At 34.6% G+C, this 17,610-nt stretch overlaps 3 protein-coding genes across 4 annotated transcripts; 2 read left to right on the forward strand and 1 right to left on the reverse strand.

The window, feature by feature from the left end:
- Nucleotides 1–2,789: 2,789 nt before the first annotated feature.
- On the forward strand, nucleotides 2,790–5,517 carry LOC111452428 (UDP-glucose 6-dehydrogenase 1). Its single transcript, XM_023093146.1, has 2 exons — nucleotides 2,790–2,926; nucleotides 3,757–5,517. Exon 2 carries the CDS (start codon nucleotides 3,779–3,781, stop codon nucleotides 5,219–5,221), a length of 1,443 nt encoding a protein of 480 aa, XP_022948914.1. The 5' UTR covers nucleotides 2,790–2,926; nucleotides 3,757–3,778; the 3' UTR covers nucleotides 5,222–5,517.
- A 2,262-nt stretch (nucleotides 5,518–7,779) lies between these two features.
- LOC111452520 lies at nucleotides 7,780–9,336 on the forward strand. Its single transcript, XM_023093288.1, has 2 exons — nucleotides 7,780–7,937; nucleotides 8,034–9,336. Exons 1-2 carry the CDS (start codon nucleotides 7,911–7,913, stop codon nucleotides 9,189–9,191), a joined length of 1,185 nt encoding a protein of 394 aa, XP_022949056.1. The 5' UTR covers nucleotides 7,780–7,910; the 3' UTR covers nucleotides 9,192–9,336.
- A 553-nt stretch (nucleotides 9,337–9,889) lies between these two features.
- LOC111452286 (alpha-1,4 glucan phosphorylase L isozyme, chloroplastic/amyloplastic) lies at nucleotides 9,890–15,211 on the reverse strand. Of its 2 annotated transcripts, XM_023092924.1 has the most exons (16): nucleotides 14,891–15,211; nucleotides 14,139–14,377; nucleotides 13,932–14,033; nucleotides 13,424–13,600; nucleotides 13,053–13,328; nucleotides 12,683–12,954; nucleotides 12,352–12,469; nucleotides 12,030–12,264; nucleotides 11,842–11,981; nucleotides 11,607–11,759; nucleotides 11,349–11,477; nucleotides 11,028–11,264; nucleotides 10,838–10,914; nucleotides 10,475–10,661; nucleotides 10,184–10,384; nucleotides 9,890–10,112 (listed from the first exon to the last, which is right to left on the reverse strand). In XM_023092924.1, exons 1-16 carry the CDS (start codon nucleotides 15,108–15,110, stop codon nucleotides 9,996–9,998), a joined length of 2,880 nt encoding a protein of 959 aa, XP_022948692.1. In that variant the 5' UTR covers nucleotides 15,111–15,211; the 3' UTR covers nucleotides 9,890–9,995. The 2 variants fall into 2 exon arrangements, with proteins under 2 accessions (XP_022948692.1, XP_022948691.1); XM_023092923.1 differs by having other exon boundaries at nucleotides 11,842–12,264.
- Between the last annotated feature and the right edge of the window lie 2,399 nt (nucleotides 15,212–17,610).

The raw sequence follows: 17,610 nt of genomic DNA on the forward strand, positions 1-17,610 counted from the left end.
ATTAATTTAAAAACCTATAACAAGGTTGAATTTCTTATAATAAATTACCGTTCTAAATATCTAAATATCTTTACGGTTTGATTTACGCGGTTTAATTGAAAAACCACCCTGACTCCAAATTTGTTCTAATTGTCTATTTCTATCGAGCCCATTACCAGCTTCTCTCTAGCCATTGTGACGACCCCTCAAGTAAAAGGAAAAAATGATCCGTCGATATCTCTTCTGGGCATGGGTTTTTGAGTTATCTCCGACGAGCGTAGGGTATGGGTTTTTCAGTTTTGGGCCCATATGATATTTGGGCCTAGGCAGTATCAGTCCACTAGGCTTTTTGTGCCCGTATGTGCTTTGGGCCTCTGCAGTATCAGCCCACTAGGGTTTTCAGCCCATATGGTTTTGGGCCTAGGCAGTATCAGTCCACTAACGTTTTGGGCCCACATGATATTTGATACGTTTTCTAAATAGGGCCCATATTCAATATCAAGCTTACAGATGCCAATACAAGGTTTAACTAAAACAAGTTTAAGAAGTCTATATTTTATAATTTATAATTAGAATACATATTTATAAATATGCATCCTCATATGCGTGTATTTTATACTTCATTTAACACCTAAAATATAAAACAAAATAAAAGATATTTAACGCCATACTTTATTATAAAAATTATAACATTTATTTCGTAAATAAAAACTTTTTTTTAATTATTTATCAAAAACTTTAAAATTTAAAAAAAAAAACAAAACTTCCTAAGACGTTATGTAATAAGTCAACATTAATAAATGACCTAATTTTAATTTTAAGTTTCATAATAATAGTACGCATAAATAAATGACAACGGCGTACATTAGCCATCCTTCCATTTTGACTTTTTTAATTCCATTAATTGATTTTTTTTTTTTAAATTCCAGTAATTGATTAATTAAAGTTTCGTCAACTTAAATATTTATAACTTATTTAAATGAATGACTCATAATTAATAAGAAATTAATTCTTAACAAATTATTTATTATATTTTTTAATGCGTAACAATTTATTATTAAAAGAATTTGCAAAAACTAAACGTAAATTTATATTATTTAACGATATAAATTTTACGATTTTAAGACATCTCAGTAATTTTCACGATAAAAATTAAATCATTACAAATTTAAAAAATATAAAAATTAAATTGTTATTAGTCGAATTTTATGGACTAAATAGCAAATTACTAAAAATTAAAAAAAAAAATTAGAGGCTAAAAATAAATTTAAAAAAAAAAAGTCAAAATGTGATGAATATGACGTAAAAGAAAAGGAAAAATAGATCTCGGCGTTTCCCCTCCATGTGACAGTAATTTTGTTATTTTTATTTTAAAGTATACAATATATATATTTATTTATAAAATTTCAAGACAAAAATAATTTCAAATTATTAATTAATTTATTTAAGAAATAGTTTTAAAAAAATGAAAATCATAATTTTAATAATTTTTAAAAATAAACGTAGACATATATTGGTAATAAAATAAATAATGATATTGCCAATGAAAATTTAAATAATAATTGTGGAAAAATCAACACTTTAATTTCCTTTAAAAAAAAAAGACTTTTTTGAAAATATAAAAAGGAGGCATCATTAATTAAGGTTTAAGGTTGTGGGTTTTGGCCTCTAATTTTATTACGTTTTTTTTTTAATTTTTAAATGAATCTTAAAATTCACTCAAAATTAATTTTCTGAGTCTCCAAGCAAGTCCATGCTTAGATTTCAAGTTTTCTTCCCTTTTCCCTAATTTTTTCCCTTAAAAAAAGGACAAATAATTATAGTATTCACTGATGATGTTGGAGTCTTAATCAATGATGATTATAATTATAATTGCTCAATTTACACCAAAATAAACACATATTTACCATAATTAAAGTTAATTTAATGATTTTTCTTAATAAAAAATTACATATATATAATTATTTTTAACAAAAATAAATAATTGCAAATATACAAAATCTTCTGAAAAAAATAATATATATATAATTTAATTTATTAAGATATCAGTAATATTGGTGGTAGGACAAAGATTGTAATCTTCACTGTTAACCTCGTTAATATCACTTTTTAAAAAGGAAATTATTCACCGAGAGTGAAAAAAACAATTGAAGCTACAAAATTTAGAGGAAGAAGTGTCGAGATGCTACGAGCTAGCAAAAAGACGTCACGAATCATGCTGTGAGCTAGTAAAAAGACGTTACGAAATCAATGCTACTCGATGCTATAGTTTCACTGTGCTTCATGTTGTAGCTTCTCAACGCTATAAACACACGTGACGAACGGTAAAAATGCAGTAGTGTTGAGATGATACGAACTTGCAAGAAAACGCAATGACTCAATTCTACTCGACATTACGACTTCACAGACTCAACGCTTGACACGTCTCCATTCTGTAAATGCATGACTTTTTATATGTAGCATCTCGACGCTGTGAAGATAGACTCATAAATTGATTTAGAGTTCTAATTTAATTATATTTTGGATTCCGAAATCGAGAATTATTGATCTCAAACACGAGCTAGTTTAGATATATTACCATTAAATTAATAATTTAAGCATAAAAAATTTAAATAAAAATGAAAAGGAATAATTTATGGAGAAAAGGCTATGGTAACTTTTTTTTTACTATGCTGTGAATGTTAATTTTACGTTTCTATCCCTCTCGGCGTTTCAAACGTGTGACGACTTGACAGCCCCACCGGAACATGCAACTGCAAATTCCTTTGTCGAAATAAAAAATAAAAAAATAAAAAATAAAAAAAGAATGTACTTAATCGTCTTTTCCTATTTGTTTGAGGGCATTTTCTTTGTACACAATTTGCGTATTTAAAACCAGCTTCTTCTTCCTCCATTTTCCATTCTGAATCTCTCGCACCAAGTTTCAGAAACCAATTCTCTGAGAGAGGTAATGCTTTCAACTCTCTTTTCTTTCAATTTCCTTTCCACATTTCTCATTCATGTTTTTCGTTTAATTTCCCTCAAATTTCCTTCTGATTCATTCATTGAATTCTTCGGATTTTCAATTCCTCTTCTCCTCGTCTTTGTGTTGTTCGGCATTCGGATCTGTTTCTGATTGCATGTTTTCGTTCTTGATCTGTGATTTGTTTCGTCTTGTTGCTTGTCCAGTTGCACTGTTAGTATGATTCATACCAGATCTGACTTAATTCTGTGGATTTTGTTCGAATTGTTACTCCACTAGTGTGGTCGTCTTCTGATCTTAGATCTTCTGGAACTTGTTTGGTAATTTGATTTGATCTGCATGTTTTGATCGTAATTAGAAAGGAACGTTAATTTTTATTTAGGAAGGGCTCTGGTTATGATAACTGGTTTGATGTTTTTGTTGACTGGAGTTGCTTTTAACTACCGGCTGTCCTGCATGCTGTTTTGCGCTTTCTTCGTTATTTGTGATTCATTGAGGTTGAATGGAGATGTCAGTGTTCTTTAAATTATACTCCTAATAGATGCATGATTGATGATTCTGATTCAACTGCATTCAGGGTGATTTTTGTTCGGTTTCGTGTTGAGATCTTTGTTTAGATATTTTATAAGACAGGAGTAGAGCTTGCTAACGAAGTCAAATCCTCTTGGTTCGATGACATAGTTTCCTTATAGAGATTTTCTTTTATGATTTGTCCTTATTCGTATGGTATAGAATGATTTTAGGTGGAAGACTTGGTGACGTTCTCATAGTTTTAGTTTTCATTCCCCTTATATTGCAACCACTATTTTGTCCAGATTATAAATTGACAAGGCAAAAATGGTGAAGATCTGCTGTATTGGTGCGGGATATGTCGGAGGACCTACAATGGCTGTTATTGCACTCAAGTGCCCGAAAATTGAAGTGGCTGTTGTGGATATCTCAGTGTCTCGGATCAATGCCTGGAACAGTGACCAGCTCCCAATCTACGAGCCAGGTCTTGATGGCGTCGTGAAGGAGTGCCGTGGCAGGAACCTCTTCTTCAGCACTGATGTGGAGAAACATGTCTTTGAAGCTGATATTGTTTTTGTCTCCGTCAACACTCCCACAAAAACTAGGGGTCTGGGAGCTGGTAAAGCTGCAGATCTCACTTATTGGGAGAGCGCTGCTCGTATGATTGCCGATGTATCAAAATCTGACAAGATTGTTGTTGAAAAATCGACTGTCCCGGTGAAAACTGCTGAGGCCATTGAAAAAATCCTTACCCACAACAGCAAAGGAATAAAATTCCAAATTCTCTCAAACCCTGAATTCCTTGCTGAAGGAACTGCAATTAAGGATCTCTTTAACCCAGACCGTGTCCTCATTGGAGGGAGGGAGACCCCTGAGGGTCAAAAGGCCATTGGTATGCTGAAGTCCGTTTATGCTCATTGGGTACCTGAGGAGCGGATTCTCACTACCAATCTTTGGTCTGCTGAGCTCTCCAAGCTTGCTGCCAATGCTTTCTTGGCTCAGAGAATTTCATCTGTTAATGCCATTTCAGCTCTTTGTGAAGCCACTGGTGCAGATGTTTCTCAGGTTGCCTATTCTGTTGGCACAGATTCCAGAATTGGACCAAAGTTCCTCAATGCCAGTGTTGGTTTTGGTGGATCTTGCTTCCAAAAGGATATCTTAAATCTGGTTTACATCTGTGAATGCAATGGCCTTCCAGAGGTAGCAGAGTACTGGAAACAGGTGATCAAGATCAACGATTACCAGAAGAACCGGTTCGTTAACAGGGTAGTTGCTTCTATGTTCAACACAGTGTCAAACAAGAAGGTCGCCATTCTTGGCTTTGCTTTCAAGAAAGATACCGGTGACACGAGGGAGACCCCTGCCATTGATGTATGCAAAGGACTCTTGGGAGACAAGGCACGGTTGAGCATCTATGACCCCCAAGTCTCTGAGGATCAGATCCAGAGGGACCTCACTCTCAGCAAGTTTGAATGGGACCATCCTACTCACCTCCAGCCAATGAGCCCCACAACTGTTAAGCAAGTGAGCGTCGTCTGGGACGCCTACGAAGCAACCAAGGAAGCTCATGCAGTCTGCATCCTGACCGAATGGGACGAGTTCAAGTCTCTCGACTACCAGAGGATATACAACAACATGATGAAACCCGCATTCATCTTCGATGGCCGAAATGTGCTTGATGCAGACAAGCTGCGTGAGATCGGTTTCATCGTCTTCTCAATCGGAAAGCCTCTTGATTCATGGCTGAAGGACATGCCAGCAGTGGCTTAGATTTTGCCTCCCCCTTCACAATGGCTTCTTCCTCTTTGCATGCAAGGCAACAAAAGCAGTTGGATTCTTCCCCATATTTTTAATGTATTGTTGTTTGTTTTTTTACTTTCATTCTCATATCATATCTCTTGTCTTGTCAGGACCCTCGAAGGTTTGAGACCATATGTCTTGCCTTCACAATTGTCTCCATCTCTATCGTTTTATGTTCCCATAAATTTTTTTGTTAGAAAGTTCATTACGTTTTTCTTTGCTTCATAAATGTTCACAGCTTTCCATTTGTCCTTAGGATCCCATAACTCACCATATGCAATGAGCCTTTTGTAGACCTTTTTTTTCTTATTTTTTATAATCTCAAACACTTTCTGGTTTTCTTTTAGCAAGTCAGTCATTCATCTTCTTCTCTTCCACTTACCGTTTGAATCATTATTATTATTATTTTTTTTTGTTACTTTATTTCATTTAAAATAATTTGCATTTAAAATAATTTGCCTAAACAACATTATTGAATTTTTATTTAGTTTCTAAGTTGAGTTTATCGGTTATTAATTTAAACCTGAGGTACGAAAAGTGTGAGTTTGTAAATAGAATCAAAATTTGAACTTTTAGGCCAGCCTGTAATTTACCTTTTTCATTTTTGAGATGTAACATTGAGAAAACTTTTGGACACGTGATTTGATAGAGAATGACTCTTTCCAGCACGTGCCAAAAATACCGAAAATACCCTTTTTCGTTCGCTGGTTGCGAATAACTTAACTTGTACTCCTCGCCACCGACACACCTCTTTAACCAGATTCCATGGACAGGGCATTTTCGACTACATGATAAAATGCCACATATCTTAACCACAAGTTTTATCTAATTTGGCACAAAAAAATTGTCCTCCGTCAAGGTCATCTTCATATGACCACGTGAAAAATGTTTTACTTTCGTGTTTGTTAAGTTTTTACTATTCTTGGTATATCAATACGAGGATGTATATCAATTCCCTAAAATCATTTCTATAGTTATTGAAATTAAATCCCTAAAATCATTTCTATAGTTATTGAAATTAAAATGTCTCAAAATGTACTACACCGAATGTGATTAGTCGTCAATTCTTCCTAGTAGTCCGAATATACACTATCAAGGTTGTGGTTGTTGCTTATTCGTTTTTAGTTGATTTCTTAAAATCGATTTCCAAACTTTCTAAAACTTTCTCTTTCCTCGTTTTCTATAAATATTTTGAAGAATGAGACAATACTTGTGCCAATGACGACCCAAATTCTAGCTGGTAACTTACTCGAGGGTGAGAGTAAGTGCCGCAAATCACGTTGCGAATCCTGACTGAGTGCATGTGACTGTGACATCCTTCCCCACTGATCCAATTGAAAATAGTTACGGAATATCTCACTACGATGAAACATCTAAAGAAATGTGCAAACCATTCGAGAAACTAGAGTGTTACTTGCCTCAACTGATCTACAAACTAGAAAAAATATATGAATACCTCACTTTGCATGAAATATGAAATAACTAGAATGTTACTTGCTTCTCTAGCTCGAATACTCAATTTAGTTAGAAGATTTTTTTTAGTGTAGCAAAGGTTTTAAGAATGTATTTTCGGTAGTTTGAAGATAGACATTTGTATGAGAACCTTCAGACTTTTTTATTTTCCCTATAAATTAAATTAAAAACGTACAAAGTCAAGTTAATCCACGAGTCGAGAGCATGTGTGGCGCGTGCCTCCTTGAAAGGTTTTTTTGCCCAAATTCTTCTCTTATTTGTTCATAGCTCGATCATTCTGTGTTGACCTAAATTTTTTCCCACATTAAATTAAGTTTCACCTCTGATTTTTCCCGTAATTTTGGTTCAAAATTATCCATAACAAATAAATTATAACATGTCATTTAACTTATTTCAACTATATTTGAAAATAATTAATTTAATCTGTAAATAAATTATAACGATGAGGTGATATATTTAAAGAAATGTGAGGGATCCTTAATAAAGAAAATAATCCAGAAAAAAATTAAAATTATTATGTGATGTCTCGCATGTTAGTTGGGAAGAGAACAAAACAACCTTTTATAAGAGCGTGGAAACCTTCTCTTAGTAGACGCATTTTAAAGCCGTGAGGGGAAAGCCCGAGAGGGAAAGCTTAAAAAGGACAATATCTGTCAGTGGTGGGTCTGGGCCATTACAAATGGTATCAGAGCTAGACATCGGACGATGTGTCACCTTCGGGCTGTTCCCCGAAAGGGGTAGACAGCTAGCCCCAAAGGGGGGTGGGGATTTGGTGGCGGTCCCACATCGATTTGAGAAAGGAATGAGTGCCAGCGAGGACGCTGGACCCCGAAGGGGGGTGGATTGTGATCTCCCACATTGGCTAGGGAGGAGAACAAAACACGGGTGTGGAAACCTCGAGGAAGAGGGAAAGCCCAGACAATATCAGTAGATCTGGGTTGTTACATATTTTTCTTCAAAAAAAATTTAAATATAATTTTATTATTTTTCAAATAGCACCAATTAGTTCAATAAATATGAATGAAAAGTAATAACAATAATAATAATAATAAAATAAAAAATTAGACGATATTATTAAAATTGAACAATCTGTTGGTCTGCAACTTTATAGTGATACAGCGATCACTTTATTAGGCGATCATTGCATGCAACCATTTTCATTTCGATCGCTCACCAAGAACCATCCATGATCTCTGCTTCTGATTCTGGATGCGTTCGTCTTCCACTTCCAATTTCTTCCTCAATCTTCGCATTTCCCTTCGAAACCGCTCAATTTCTAACATGGATTTCCTCTTTTCTCTCTCAATAGGTCACTCAAAATCCTTCAATGGAGCTTCATCTTCAAGATCATCAAGAACAGACGAAGCAGCACCTCTGTAAGCTCTGCAACAAGAGCTTCTCCAATGGCAAGGTCTTGGGCGGCCATATGAGGTCCCATCGCAGCACTCAAAATCCGCCCAAAAAGCGCAAGAAGAACTCAATCACCGCTTCCTACAGCCTCAGAGAAAACCCTAAAAAGTCTTGGAAATTCTCAGCTCCAATCCCCCAAAATCCCCAAACCCCTTCGCAAGAAAATTGCTGCAAAATCTGCGGCAAAGGCTTCGATTCCTCCAAAGCTCTGTTTGGTCATATGAGACACCATTCCGGAAGAAGAAAGGAATCCGTCCAGAAATCTAAAGAAAAAGAATGCAATAATAAAGACTTGGGGAATTTGAAATCTCTGAGATGTCAATCGCCGATCGCTGGCGGGCAATCGGACGGCGAAACGTTAGGGCTTTTGCGGCGGAAGAGATCGAGAAGAACACGGTGTAAGTTGAGTAACCCTTATTGTTGTGCTGCTTCTCCTTGTTCTTCTGATTTGATTGAATATTCATCTTCTTGTGTTGTTGATGGAATTGAGCCTGATGTAGAAGAATTAGCTCTCTGTTTATTGATGCTTTCCAAAGGGGTGGATCATTACGGGGGTGAGTTTAGTTCTGAATCCATGGGGGGTAGCCATTGTAGTGGCTTCAAAGCTAAATCGCCATTGAAAAGAGCAACCCATTTGGATTTGGATTTGGATTTGGATTTGGATTTGGATTCAGAAGAAGAAGAAGAGAGAGCTAAAGTGGGAGTGTTCCCAGAAGTTGGGAGATACTTGAAACCATTGAAGAAGAAATGCGAGATTGAGGGATTTTATGTGAAAGTTAGTGAAGAAGAAGTGAATGGGGAAAGTGGGAAAGAGGGTAAACATCAATGTGGTGTGTGTTTGAAGGTGTTTGGATCTGGGAAGGCCTTAGGAGGCCACAAGAGAGCTCATCTTTTGAAACCAAATTCAATGGATCTTGAAGAAGAAGATGATGAAGAAGACGAAGATGATGATGAAGAAGATGATGATGATGAGTTTAAGCCATGGTGGAATGGAGATGGTGATGATCATCATAATGGTGGGCGGCAGCTGGTGGAGGGTTTGGCTTCTTCCAACTGACCCCATATTTCTTGCTGAGTTCATCGAAGATGAAGTATATAGAAGTAAGTTTCGTTAACGATGAAGCTCGATTTGATTCATAAAATTCTTTGATTGTAACACAAGGATATTGAATTTTGATATCATTACTGCACGATCAACATAACTCAATTGGTTAAGTATATCAATTAAAAAGTTAAAATTTTAAGTGGCGTCCCAAGTACCGCCTCGTCTGGAAAACTATAACCAAAATCTTTTTTATCCGGCATTAATTTGGAACCACGTGCATCTAAAACACCTCTTACTAAGATCGTATGTAAACCTAAAGCAATAGCATGATGAATCGGATTGAGTACTTCAATATGCTTCGACCATTGGATACGATGGTTGAAGATAACAAAAATTACATTGATGAATTGGATTGAATGCTTCAATATTTGAAATATAAATTACAAAAATGGTTGATGATTAAAATATTTGAAAATATTCTTAATATTTAAATGGAACCATTAATGCTATATTTAAAAATATCCATAATTTTTTAGGAATAACATTAATATATATAACTGAATGATAACTTTTTATTAAAAATTTAGAGATCTTTGGAAGAGAAACTTTTAGGGTCAAAAACAGACCAATATAACATTATATTTATTAGGAACAAAAAGTTAATACATCTCAGATCTCAAAAAGAAAGGAAAAAAAAAAAAAAAAAAGAGTTGACCGTTCCTGAAATGCAGTGCATTCAGAACTTGAACTACACATTCTTATTCCTGATAACATACCATATACTCTCAGCAGAACATCCAACCACCATTTATTTATCTATGGTAGCTCAACAGGCTTAATGTCCCAGATATCTTTGGCATATTCATGAATGGTTCGGTCGCTGCTGAACTTGTATGACCCCGCCGTGTTCAATATCGACATCCTCGTCCATCTCTGCACCAAATAAACAAGTTCAAAATTTATAATTCAACATGTTATTTCCTATAAATAAAGATAGATGTTACCTTTTGATCCCGGTAGACCTCATCAACCTTCTCTTGACATTCAATATAGCTGGGGAAGTCCTTTCCCACAAGGAAATAATCTGCACGACCAAAACCTTCATTTCCCTCCAATGATGCTATCATTTCTTCATAATCATAAGCCCCAAACACGCCACTTCGAACATAATCTTTCACTTCTTCAAAACGTGGGTCCGGGATGAACTACATTGAAGACACACCAATCTTAGTATACAAGATATAGATATGTACATTTACTTATAAGTTTTGAGGCATTATTAGTAGCATGCATACCTTTCCTTCGGCTCTTTCTTTCCTAAGACCAGCAATCTCGTGGGCTTCAGCACCGAATAGGAAAAAGTTATCAGCTCCAACTTCTTGCCTTATTTCAACATTGGCTCCATCCAAGGTTCCAATCAGGATACAGCCATTCATTGCAAACTTCATATTACTTGTTCCACTGGCTTCCATTCCAGCGGTACTGGAAAACGCAAAAAGTGTTGAAGAACAGCGTTAGGAACATGCTAATCCACATTCAACGGTATGTTTGGGGTCATAGAGTCAAAATTGGAGTAAGGTGTTGCAATCCAACTAGAACCACAACTAGAACCAGAGGGCATATAATTTAGAGACTACGAAACAAAGATTTCTAGTTACCTGATGTGCTGCGACAATTCGCTAGCAGGGATGAGTATTTCAGCAGCACTGACATTGTAGTCGGGAAGAAAAATAACCTGAGGCAAAGAGGCAGTACGGTCATGAAATATTGAACCTAGACTCTCATACAAATGATGGCAGAAGGCAATATGCTGAATTAAATGATGATGATTCAAGTGCACGATTGTACCTTCAACAAGTCACCAATTTCAGGATCACGGTTAACTGTAGCGCCCACATCTGTAATAAACTTCACGATCCTCTTGGCTTGCACATAAGTGGCAAATGCTTTCCCACCGAAGATGCAAACTCGTGGAACATATTTTTCTTTCCTTTCCGCGGCACTCATTTCTTTCATCTTCTTGTAACGGTAAACGATCCCCAAAACATTCAATAGTTGTCTCTTGTATTCATGAATGCGCTTCACCTGAAAAGGGATTCAAAAAAATCAGAAGCTCTGAGCATATACTCTAAACTTCTAATAATTGTGGCGGCATTAAAAGCAAATGACCTGGATATCAAACATCGCATCTGGGCTCACTGTATACCCAGTTCTTTCTTTCAGAAATGCCGCAGCTTTCAACTTATTGTTCCTTTTTGCTATCCTCCACTGATTTTGAAGGTTCTCATTATCGGCAAACTGCGGTAGAGAGAGAGTCATTTAGTGGTGAACATCAAAACCAAAAGACCAGTTTGTAATACAAATAGTATGTGTACGTACCAGTGTCCAGGTAATATAATAAGATCAATGACCTAAAAAGTGAATTACCTTTTTCAGTTCACCCAACTTTTCAGTGTTTAGGACCCAATCCTCTGAGCCAGTACACTTTGTAATAAGTGTGCTTAAATCAGGATTGCAGAAACGAATCCATCTTCTAGGTGTCACTCCATTGGTTTTGTTTTGAAATTTCTCAGGCCATAACTGTCAAAGTAAAACATCGGTCACATTACTTTTTCCAACTAACATGGAAAACGAAGGTCTCAATATTCTATCATGTATATACCTTATAGAATGCGTTAAACACTTCGTCCTTTACTATTTCACTATGTATCTCTGCAACCCCGTTAACTGCATGACCACCTACAACACATAGATTAGCCATTCGAACCATCTTTGGTGGTGGAGGTGGTGGTGGAATTAGTTTCACTTTCTTATCCTGAATGTTCTTGCTTTTGTTCTTGCTTTCAAGTTCATCGTTTCCCTCATCAGTTTCATCTCCATCAACGGACTTGACCAATTTTGCTGAGTTTTTATCATCAACAGAATTGGAAGCTGATGTAATGATAGAACTCGCTTCAGGTTCAATAAATATATCAGAATATGCAGCTGGCAAGTCAACATTTTCTAAAACTCTCAACTCCTTCAGCTTTCCACGTAACAGCACCTTATCTTCCGTGCCATATTTGGAAACAATACTTCGAACAAGCTGAAAAGAATAAAGCAGATATAAGAATTAATTAGAATTTAAGTGTCAATACTGTGGTCTTTTACATAGGGCGTTGCATAGCAATACCTCTTCATCAATCAGTTCTATGATCTCAACATGTCGAGGAAGCAATTTTTGCATGAGTTCAAAACTCCATTTCTCCAATGCCTCAGGCAGAACGGTATGATTTGTGTAAGCCACAGTCCTAAGCATCAAAAGGTAGAATATATTTATGGGCTTACGCTCAAACAGTTAGAACCTACAGGATTCCAAATAAGAATAATATGGCAAATATTTTTGACATAAAATAGTAGTAGCAACCATGACGCTCTCCCCTATACTATCAAATGATAGAAAACCCATAGCTATTCACTGAAATATATGAGCCTTTGTAGATATACCACAATTAGCATATTACCTTTGAGTAATATTCCAGGCTTCTTCCCAGCTTAAACCCTTCAAATCCAATAAAATTCTCATGAGCTCGGGAATGCATAGGGTTGGGTGAGTGTCATTCATCTGCACAGCAACCTTCTCTGGAAATTCTTCCCATTTCTTGTTTGCACCAGATCTTCTCTCAAAGCGTGCAACTATATCCTGTAGAGATGCTGAACATAGAGTATACTGCTGCTTCAGACGAAGAACCTTTCCTTCAAATGAATCATCTCCAGGGTACAGAACATGGCAAATCTGAAGTAAATAAGACAAACCGCTTCTATGAATTTCTACATGCAAATTGAAGATAAGGACAGGGCAAAGCCCCCTTTTTCAAGGAAAAATGTTTGAACCTTTTCAGCACTTGCAAGGGCCTCTGATGCTCTGGTATGTTCTCCAGCATTAAAAGCAGCTAAATCAAAATCTTCCGTTGTAGCTTTTGTTGACCAAAGTCGCAGGCTGATTGTATTTTTGGTTTTATATCCTGGAATTGGAACGTCATATGCTACAGCCTCTATATCCTCTCCACCAATCCAATTCTTTTTCCCATCTGATCCAACAACAACTTTGCCGTAGAACTTGATTGGATACTTTATATCATTTCTGACAATTTCCCAAGGGTTGCCAACCTGGAACGGAGATAATAGTACAAAAGTAAAATACATTGAAGTTGAAGCAGAAAGTGTGATTGTATTGATAATTAAAAAGGTGAAAATAAAAATACCTCGAGCCAATTTTCAGCAGCCTCCTGCTGACCATCCTTGGTAATTTTCTGTTTGAATAAGCCATACTTGTACCTTAGCCCATAACCCCATGCCGGGTAATTAAGTGTTGCCAAGGAATCCAAAAAACAGGAGGCAAGTCGCCCAAGGCCCCCATTTCCAAGAGCAGCATCTGGTTCCTATAATCAGTCTCAAAGAATTAACTTCTTCATCGTAATGCTTCTTTAATAAAAGAATTGAACCAGAAATAGAATTCCACGAGAGAAACTATAGAATAAGAAATCCTATATGGACAGAAGGGGGAAAGGTGGAGCTGTGTAAAGTAATGAGAAGAGAAAATGGAGAGATATCAAATAATTTAGTAACCAGCAATACGCAAAGTTAGAACGAAAGAATCACCAACATGAAAAGGCAATTGAACATCGTGTTAACCATCAGCAAAAGAAGAAGGCAAATGTTCTAGGGAGGAATAACATTAAACTGAAAGCAAATCCTATCAAATAACCCTACCTGACAAGCCACATTTTCCAATTCGTATCCAAGCTTGCTCAATGCCTCTGCATAGGCCCCAGTGAGCTCCAAATTACCAATTGCATTCAACAGTGCTCTACCCTACAAGGAAGAAAGGCAAAATAATAAAAAAAACATGTAAATAACTCTGAAAACCAGTAACTCCAGGAAGATGTGGAAAATAGTCCATGGTGGTGAATCACTAACCTGCAGAAATTCCATCGACAAATAATATGCCTGCTTGACATTCAACTTCTCGTAAAGTTCATATGTCTCATTCCAATTTATGATAAGAGCATCTCGAACACTTTGTGCAGTGGCAAAGTAGGCCTTAGGAAGATCAAATCGATCCGGAGAAAATAGAGGGGTAAACTCTGCATGGTATTTAATACTCGCGGCAATCGACGAGGAGTCCGGCTCAAAAGTACTCGCCCCGGTTGCTGATTCTGAAGGAAATAATGGGGTATAGCATGAAGCATAGTTCACTAGTACAGAAGTTTCAAAATTAAATGACATGGAAACTATTGCATAATGCAGCGTGATTTCATTCTTCCGACAAATATATATTATATAAAGAAGATGTCAATTTCTTTCGTAAGAACGCTAAATGACTTCCAATCGTCAATTTCGACAACATCATTCCAATCGCATCAGGACAGTAAATCAGCACATTATATCCTCCCTAAAGAAATGAAGAAATCAAATAATTAAAACGTCGTCCGATGCACAGCCAATGCCGATCATTACAATTTTCCAGCACAAGCAGTGAATCAGAATGTAAAAATAAAACCTCTCAACTAAAAGACAACCTCAGCGATCGATTTCAAAAATGAAAAATAAAATAAAACACAAGAAGATCATACAATGAGCACATAATCCAGAGGAAGCATCAACCTCAACGCCAATTCATAAAACAGAAAGTAAAATCAATCAATCAAACCAGAGAAAAAGCAAACTACCTTCATCAGCAACCGGATCCTTCAACTTCTGTGTCGGCTCACTGGACACATTCCTAACCACAAGCGTCCGCTTCGGCGATCGCCAACTCGAAGTCCGGACAAGAAGCAACCTGGATTTACCAAACCTGGTACTCAAACCGATTAGAGAAGGCAATGAATTGCAGCCCGAAAACGGTTCAGCTCGATTCAAAGCGACGGTCAAATGAGAGCTCGCTGCCATGGATTGAATGATTCTGCGTATTGAAAGTGGCCTGGACTGACTCGATTTTGGCTTCCAGTGTTTTGAGAGAGCGTTGATGTGTAAGAAACCAGATCATGAGTGAGCTATAAAGACACGAGCAAGCCGTTCGAAGTGACGAAATCACGGGCCCTCCATGTACTGCATCCGTAATGTGTGGGATTTTATCCCGTGCAGCCACTATTGTGAGCCATTGTATGAGTGGCTCCCAATATTCTTTATTATTATTATTTTTTAATTAAATCGATTTTGAATAACTTTTAAATCCTATTTTGAGGCACCCTTTTACTTAAATTCACATTTTCATTTATTCACTTTTTTTTAATTAAAATTTTATTTTCATTTAAATTTTATTTAAATTTTTTTTTTTATCTTTTGTTCGAGAATATATACTTTAACTATAGTCATTCCAAACTTTTGCTTTCTAAAATATTCTATTTTAATTTAAAAAATTGCATAATTATATTTCTATTCGATTATAAAATGCATAATAATTTTCTTTAAAATACATTAATAATAATTATTGTTGTTAATAAATAAATCAATTCCACTTAATCTTATTTCTTATATTTTCCTAATTTAATTTTATGTCATTTTAGTTTTAAATTTTAATGCTCTTATCCTAAAATGTTTTTAATATTCTATTAATGTCGGATATGATTATAATTATAAATTTTATTAATTTTTTTAAATATACCATAAATATTAAAATTTGGAGTTGTATTAAAATATATAATTTTATTGTACACGATCAAAGTTAAAAAAATCAAAATATTATAACATGACTAATTTATTTATTTATTTATTTTATTCTATATCTTTTATAAATATTTTTTAAGATTTTTAAACTAAGAAAAGTATTTTTCTATTTTCTATTTTATTTTTACTTTAAAAATTATATATTTTCCTTTAAAAAAATCTATCTCTAAACTTGTCAAACATGTTTTTTACTTTTTAACTTTATTCTCTCAAATTTCTTTCTTTATATAACTATTTTCACTCTAAAATTTCTCTCTTTTTTTTTCACGGACTAATATCCCCTCCCTAATTATTTACATTTTATAACTCTAAATTTGAAATAATTATCAAACATATTCAAATTTCTATTTTTTTAAATATAAATTAAAAAAAAACATTACAAAAATAGTTTATATTTTTTCCTAAACTAAATCAAAACATGGATGATAGGCGCTAACAATGTTGAATTTTGTAAAGGTAAGGGTATTTATAGAATTTTTGCAAACTTTCACAAAGAAAGCTAACTTAATGAATTGATTCCAATAAGATAAACAACTCTAAGATCGAACTTGGAATCTATGATGGTCACTCTTAGATTCCAAGATGACTCACTCCCTTGATCAAAACTAATCCAATTAATCGGTTTAAACATCAAACCTAAAGCAAAGTTTGAAAAAAAATAACACCAATAGGTATCAAGAAAACACGAAGGTTTTGTTTGTATTCAACGATGATCCCAAACATAATATTACATGCTTTTAAATAAGCTAACTCAAACATAACATACCAAAAAAGCCCGTAAATACAAATTTAAGAAAATAAAGCATGACATAAATAGTTTTAATGGGTAGTTCAGCTACCAAAAGACAAAAGTTTTCTAATCATTTTTTAATGTCAAGTAGAGTTTACTGTCACTCCATTATGTTCTTGAATTGATACATTGATGCTATAAAGATTTTTGGGCTCAAAGTCTTTGTTTCAACTTGTACATTGAATCTTCCAACCTTGCTTCTTGTGATCCTTCGAATACATTCAAAGGATAAAGTAGCTGAATTCATATTAATAAAAATAATAAAAAGACATAAATAGTTATCGCATAGAATTAAAGAGGTAAACGAGACCGAATTTGAATTGGAATTTTGTAATTCCATATTTATTATTACAGTAGTTTTAAAGAAATTATTTTATTGTTAAAATCTAAGTTAAATGAGAAAAAAAAGAATTATAGATCTTTAAAATTTTCTTAGAATAATAATTAAAATATAACCCACAAATATTAAAAATCTAAGAATGAAAATGTTCCATAAATATCGTAAAACCATAGTGGGAACCAAGTTACCTAAATAGACTACTCAAAATAATTAATGGTATATAGCCCCACAAACCTTAGCAAATGTCATAAATAATGGTTGATTTAAACTTTGTTAGGTGACATAAATCATATAAATGTCATTTTACATACATTAATTTAAAATATATACTCGTTTTGATATATAACTTTCCAATTTAATACTCTTCCCATATTATTTATTTTTCCTCCCTTTTTCAAATTTAGGATTTTTAAGTAATTAATTTTTTAAAATAATTTACTAAAAAATCAAAAATATTTCTCTACCCTGTTAGGGGTAAAAGTTATAATAATAATTGATATTTTATCTAGAAATGTCGGTGAAAATGGAAAAGTCTTTTTTGCCCTTGTCTTTTTTTTTTTTTTTTTTTTTTTTTTTTTTTTTTTTTTTTTTTT

This window comes from Cucurbita moschata, unplaced genomic scaffold (genome assembly GCF_002738365.1).
Source record: "Cucurbita moschata cultivar Rifu unplaced genomic scaffold, Cmos_1.0 Cmo_Scf00014, whole genome shotgun sequence".
Classification (NCBI taxonomy): Eukaryota; Viridiplantae; Streptophyta; class Magnoliopsida; order Cucurbitales; family Cucurbitaceae; genus Cucurbita; species Cucurbita moschata.

Excerpts from the sequence above, each read along its gene's own strand:
- LOC111452428 (XM_023093146.1), top strand. The coding sequence starts at position 3,779 with ATGGTGAAGATCTGCTGTATTGGTGCGGGATATGTCGGAGGACCTACA.
- LOC111452520 (XM_023093288.1), top strand. The coding sequence starts at position 7,911 with ATGATCTCTGCTTCTGATTCTGGATGC. Across the intron at positions 7,938-8,033 it reads CTGCTTCTGATTCTGGATGC|GTCACTCAAAATCCTTCAAT; the intron begins GTTCGTCTTCCA and ends CTCTCTCAATAG.
- LOC111452286 (XM_023092923.1), bottom strand. The coding sequence starts at position 15,110 with ATGGCAGCGAGCTCTCATTTGACCGTCGCTTTGAATCGAGCTGAACCG. Across the intron at positions 11,478-11,606 it reads AGTTGGGTGAACTGAAAAAG|TTTGCCGATAATGAGAACCT; the intron begins GTAATTCACTTT and ends TCTCTACCGCAG. Across the intron at positions 10,113-10,183 it reads AGGTCTACCGGGATCAAAAG|AGATGGACGAGGATGTCGAT; the intron begins GTAACATCTATC and ends TATTTGGTGCAG.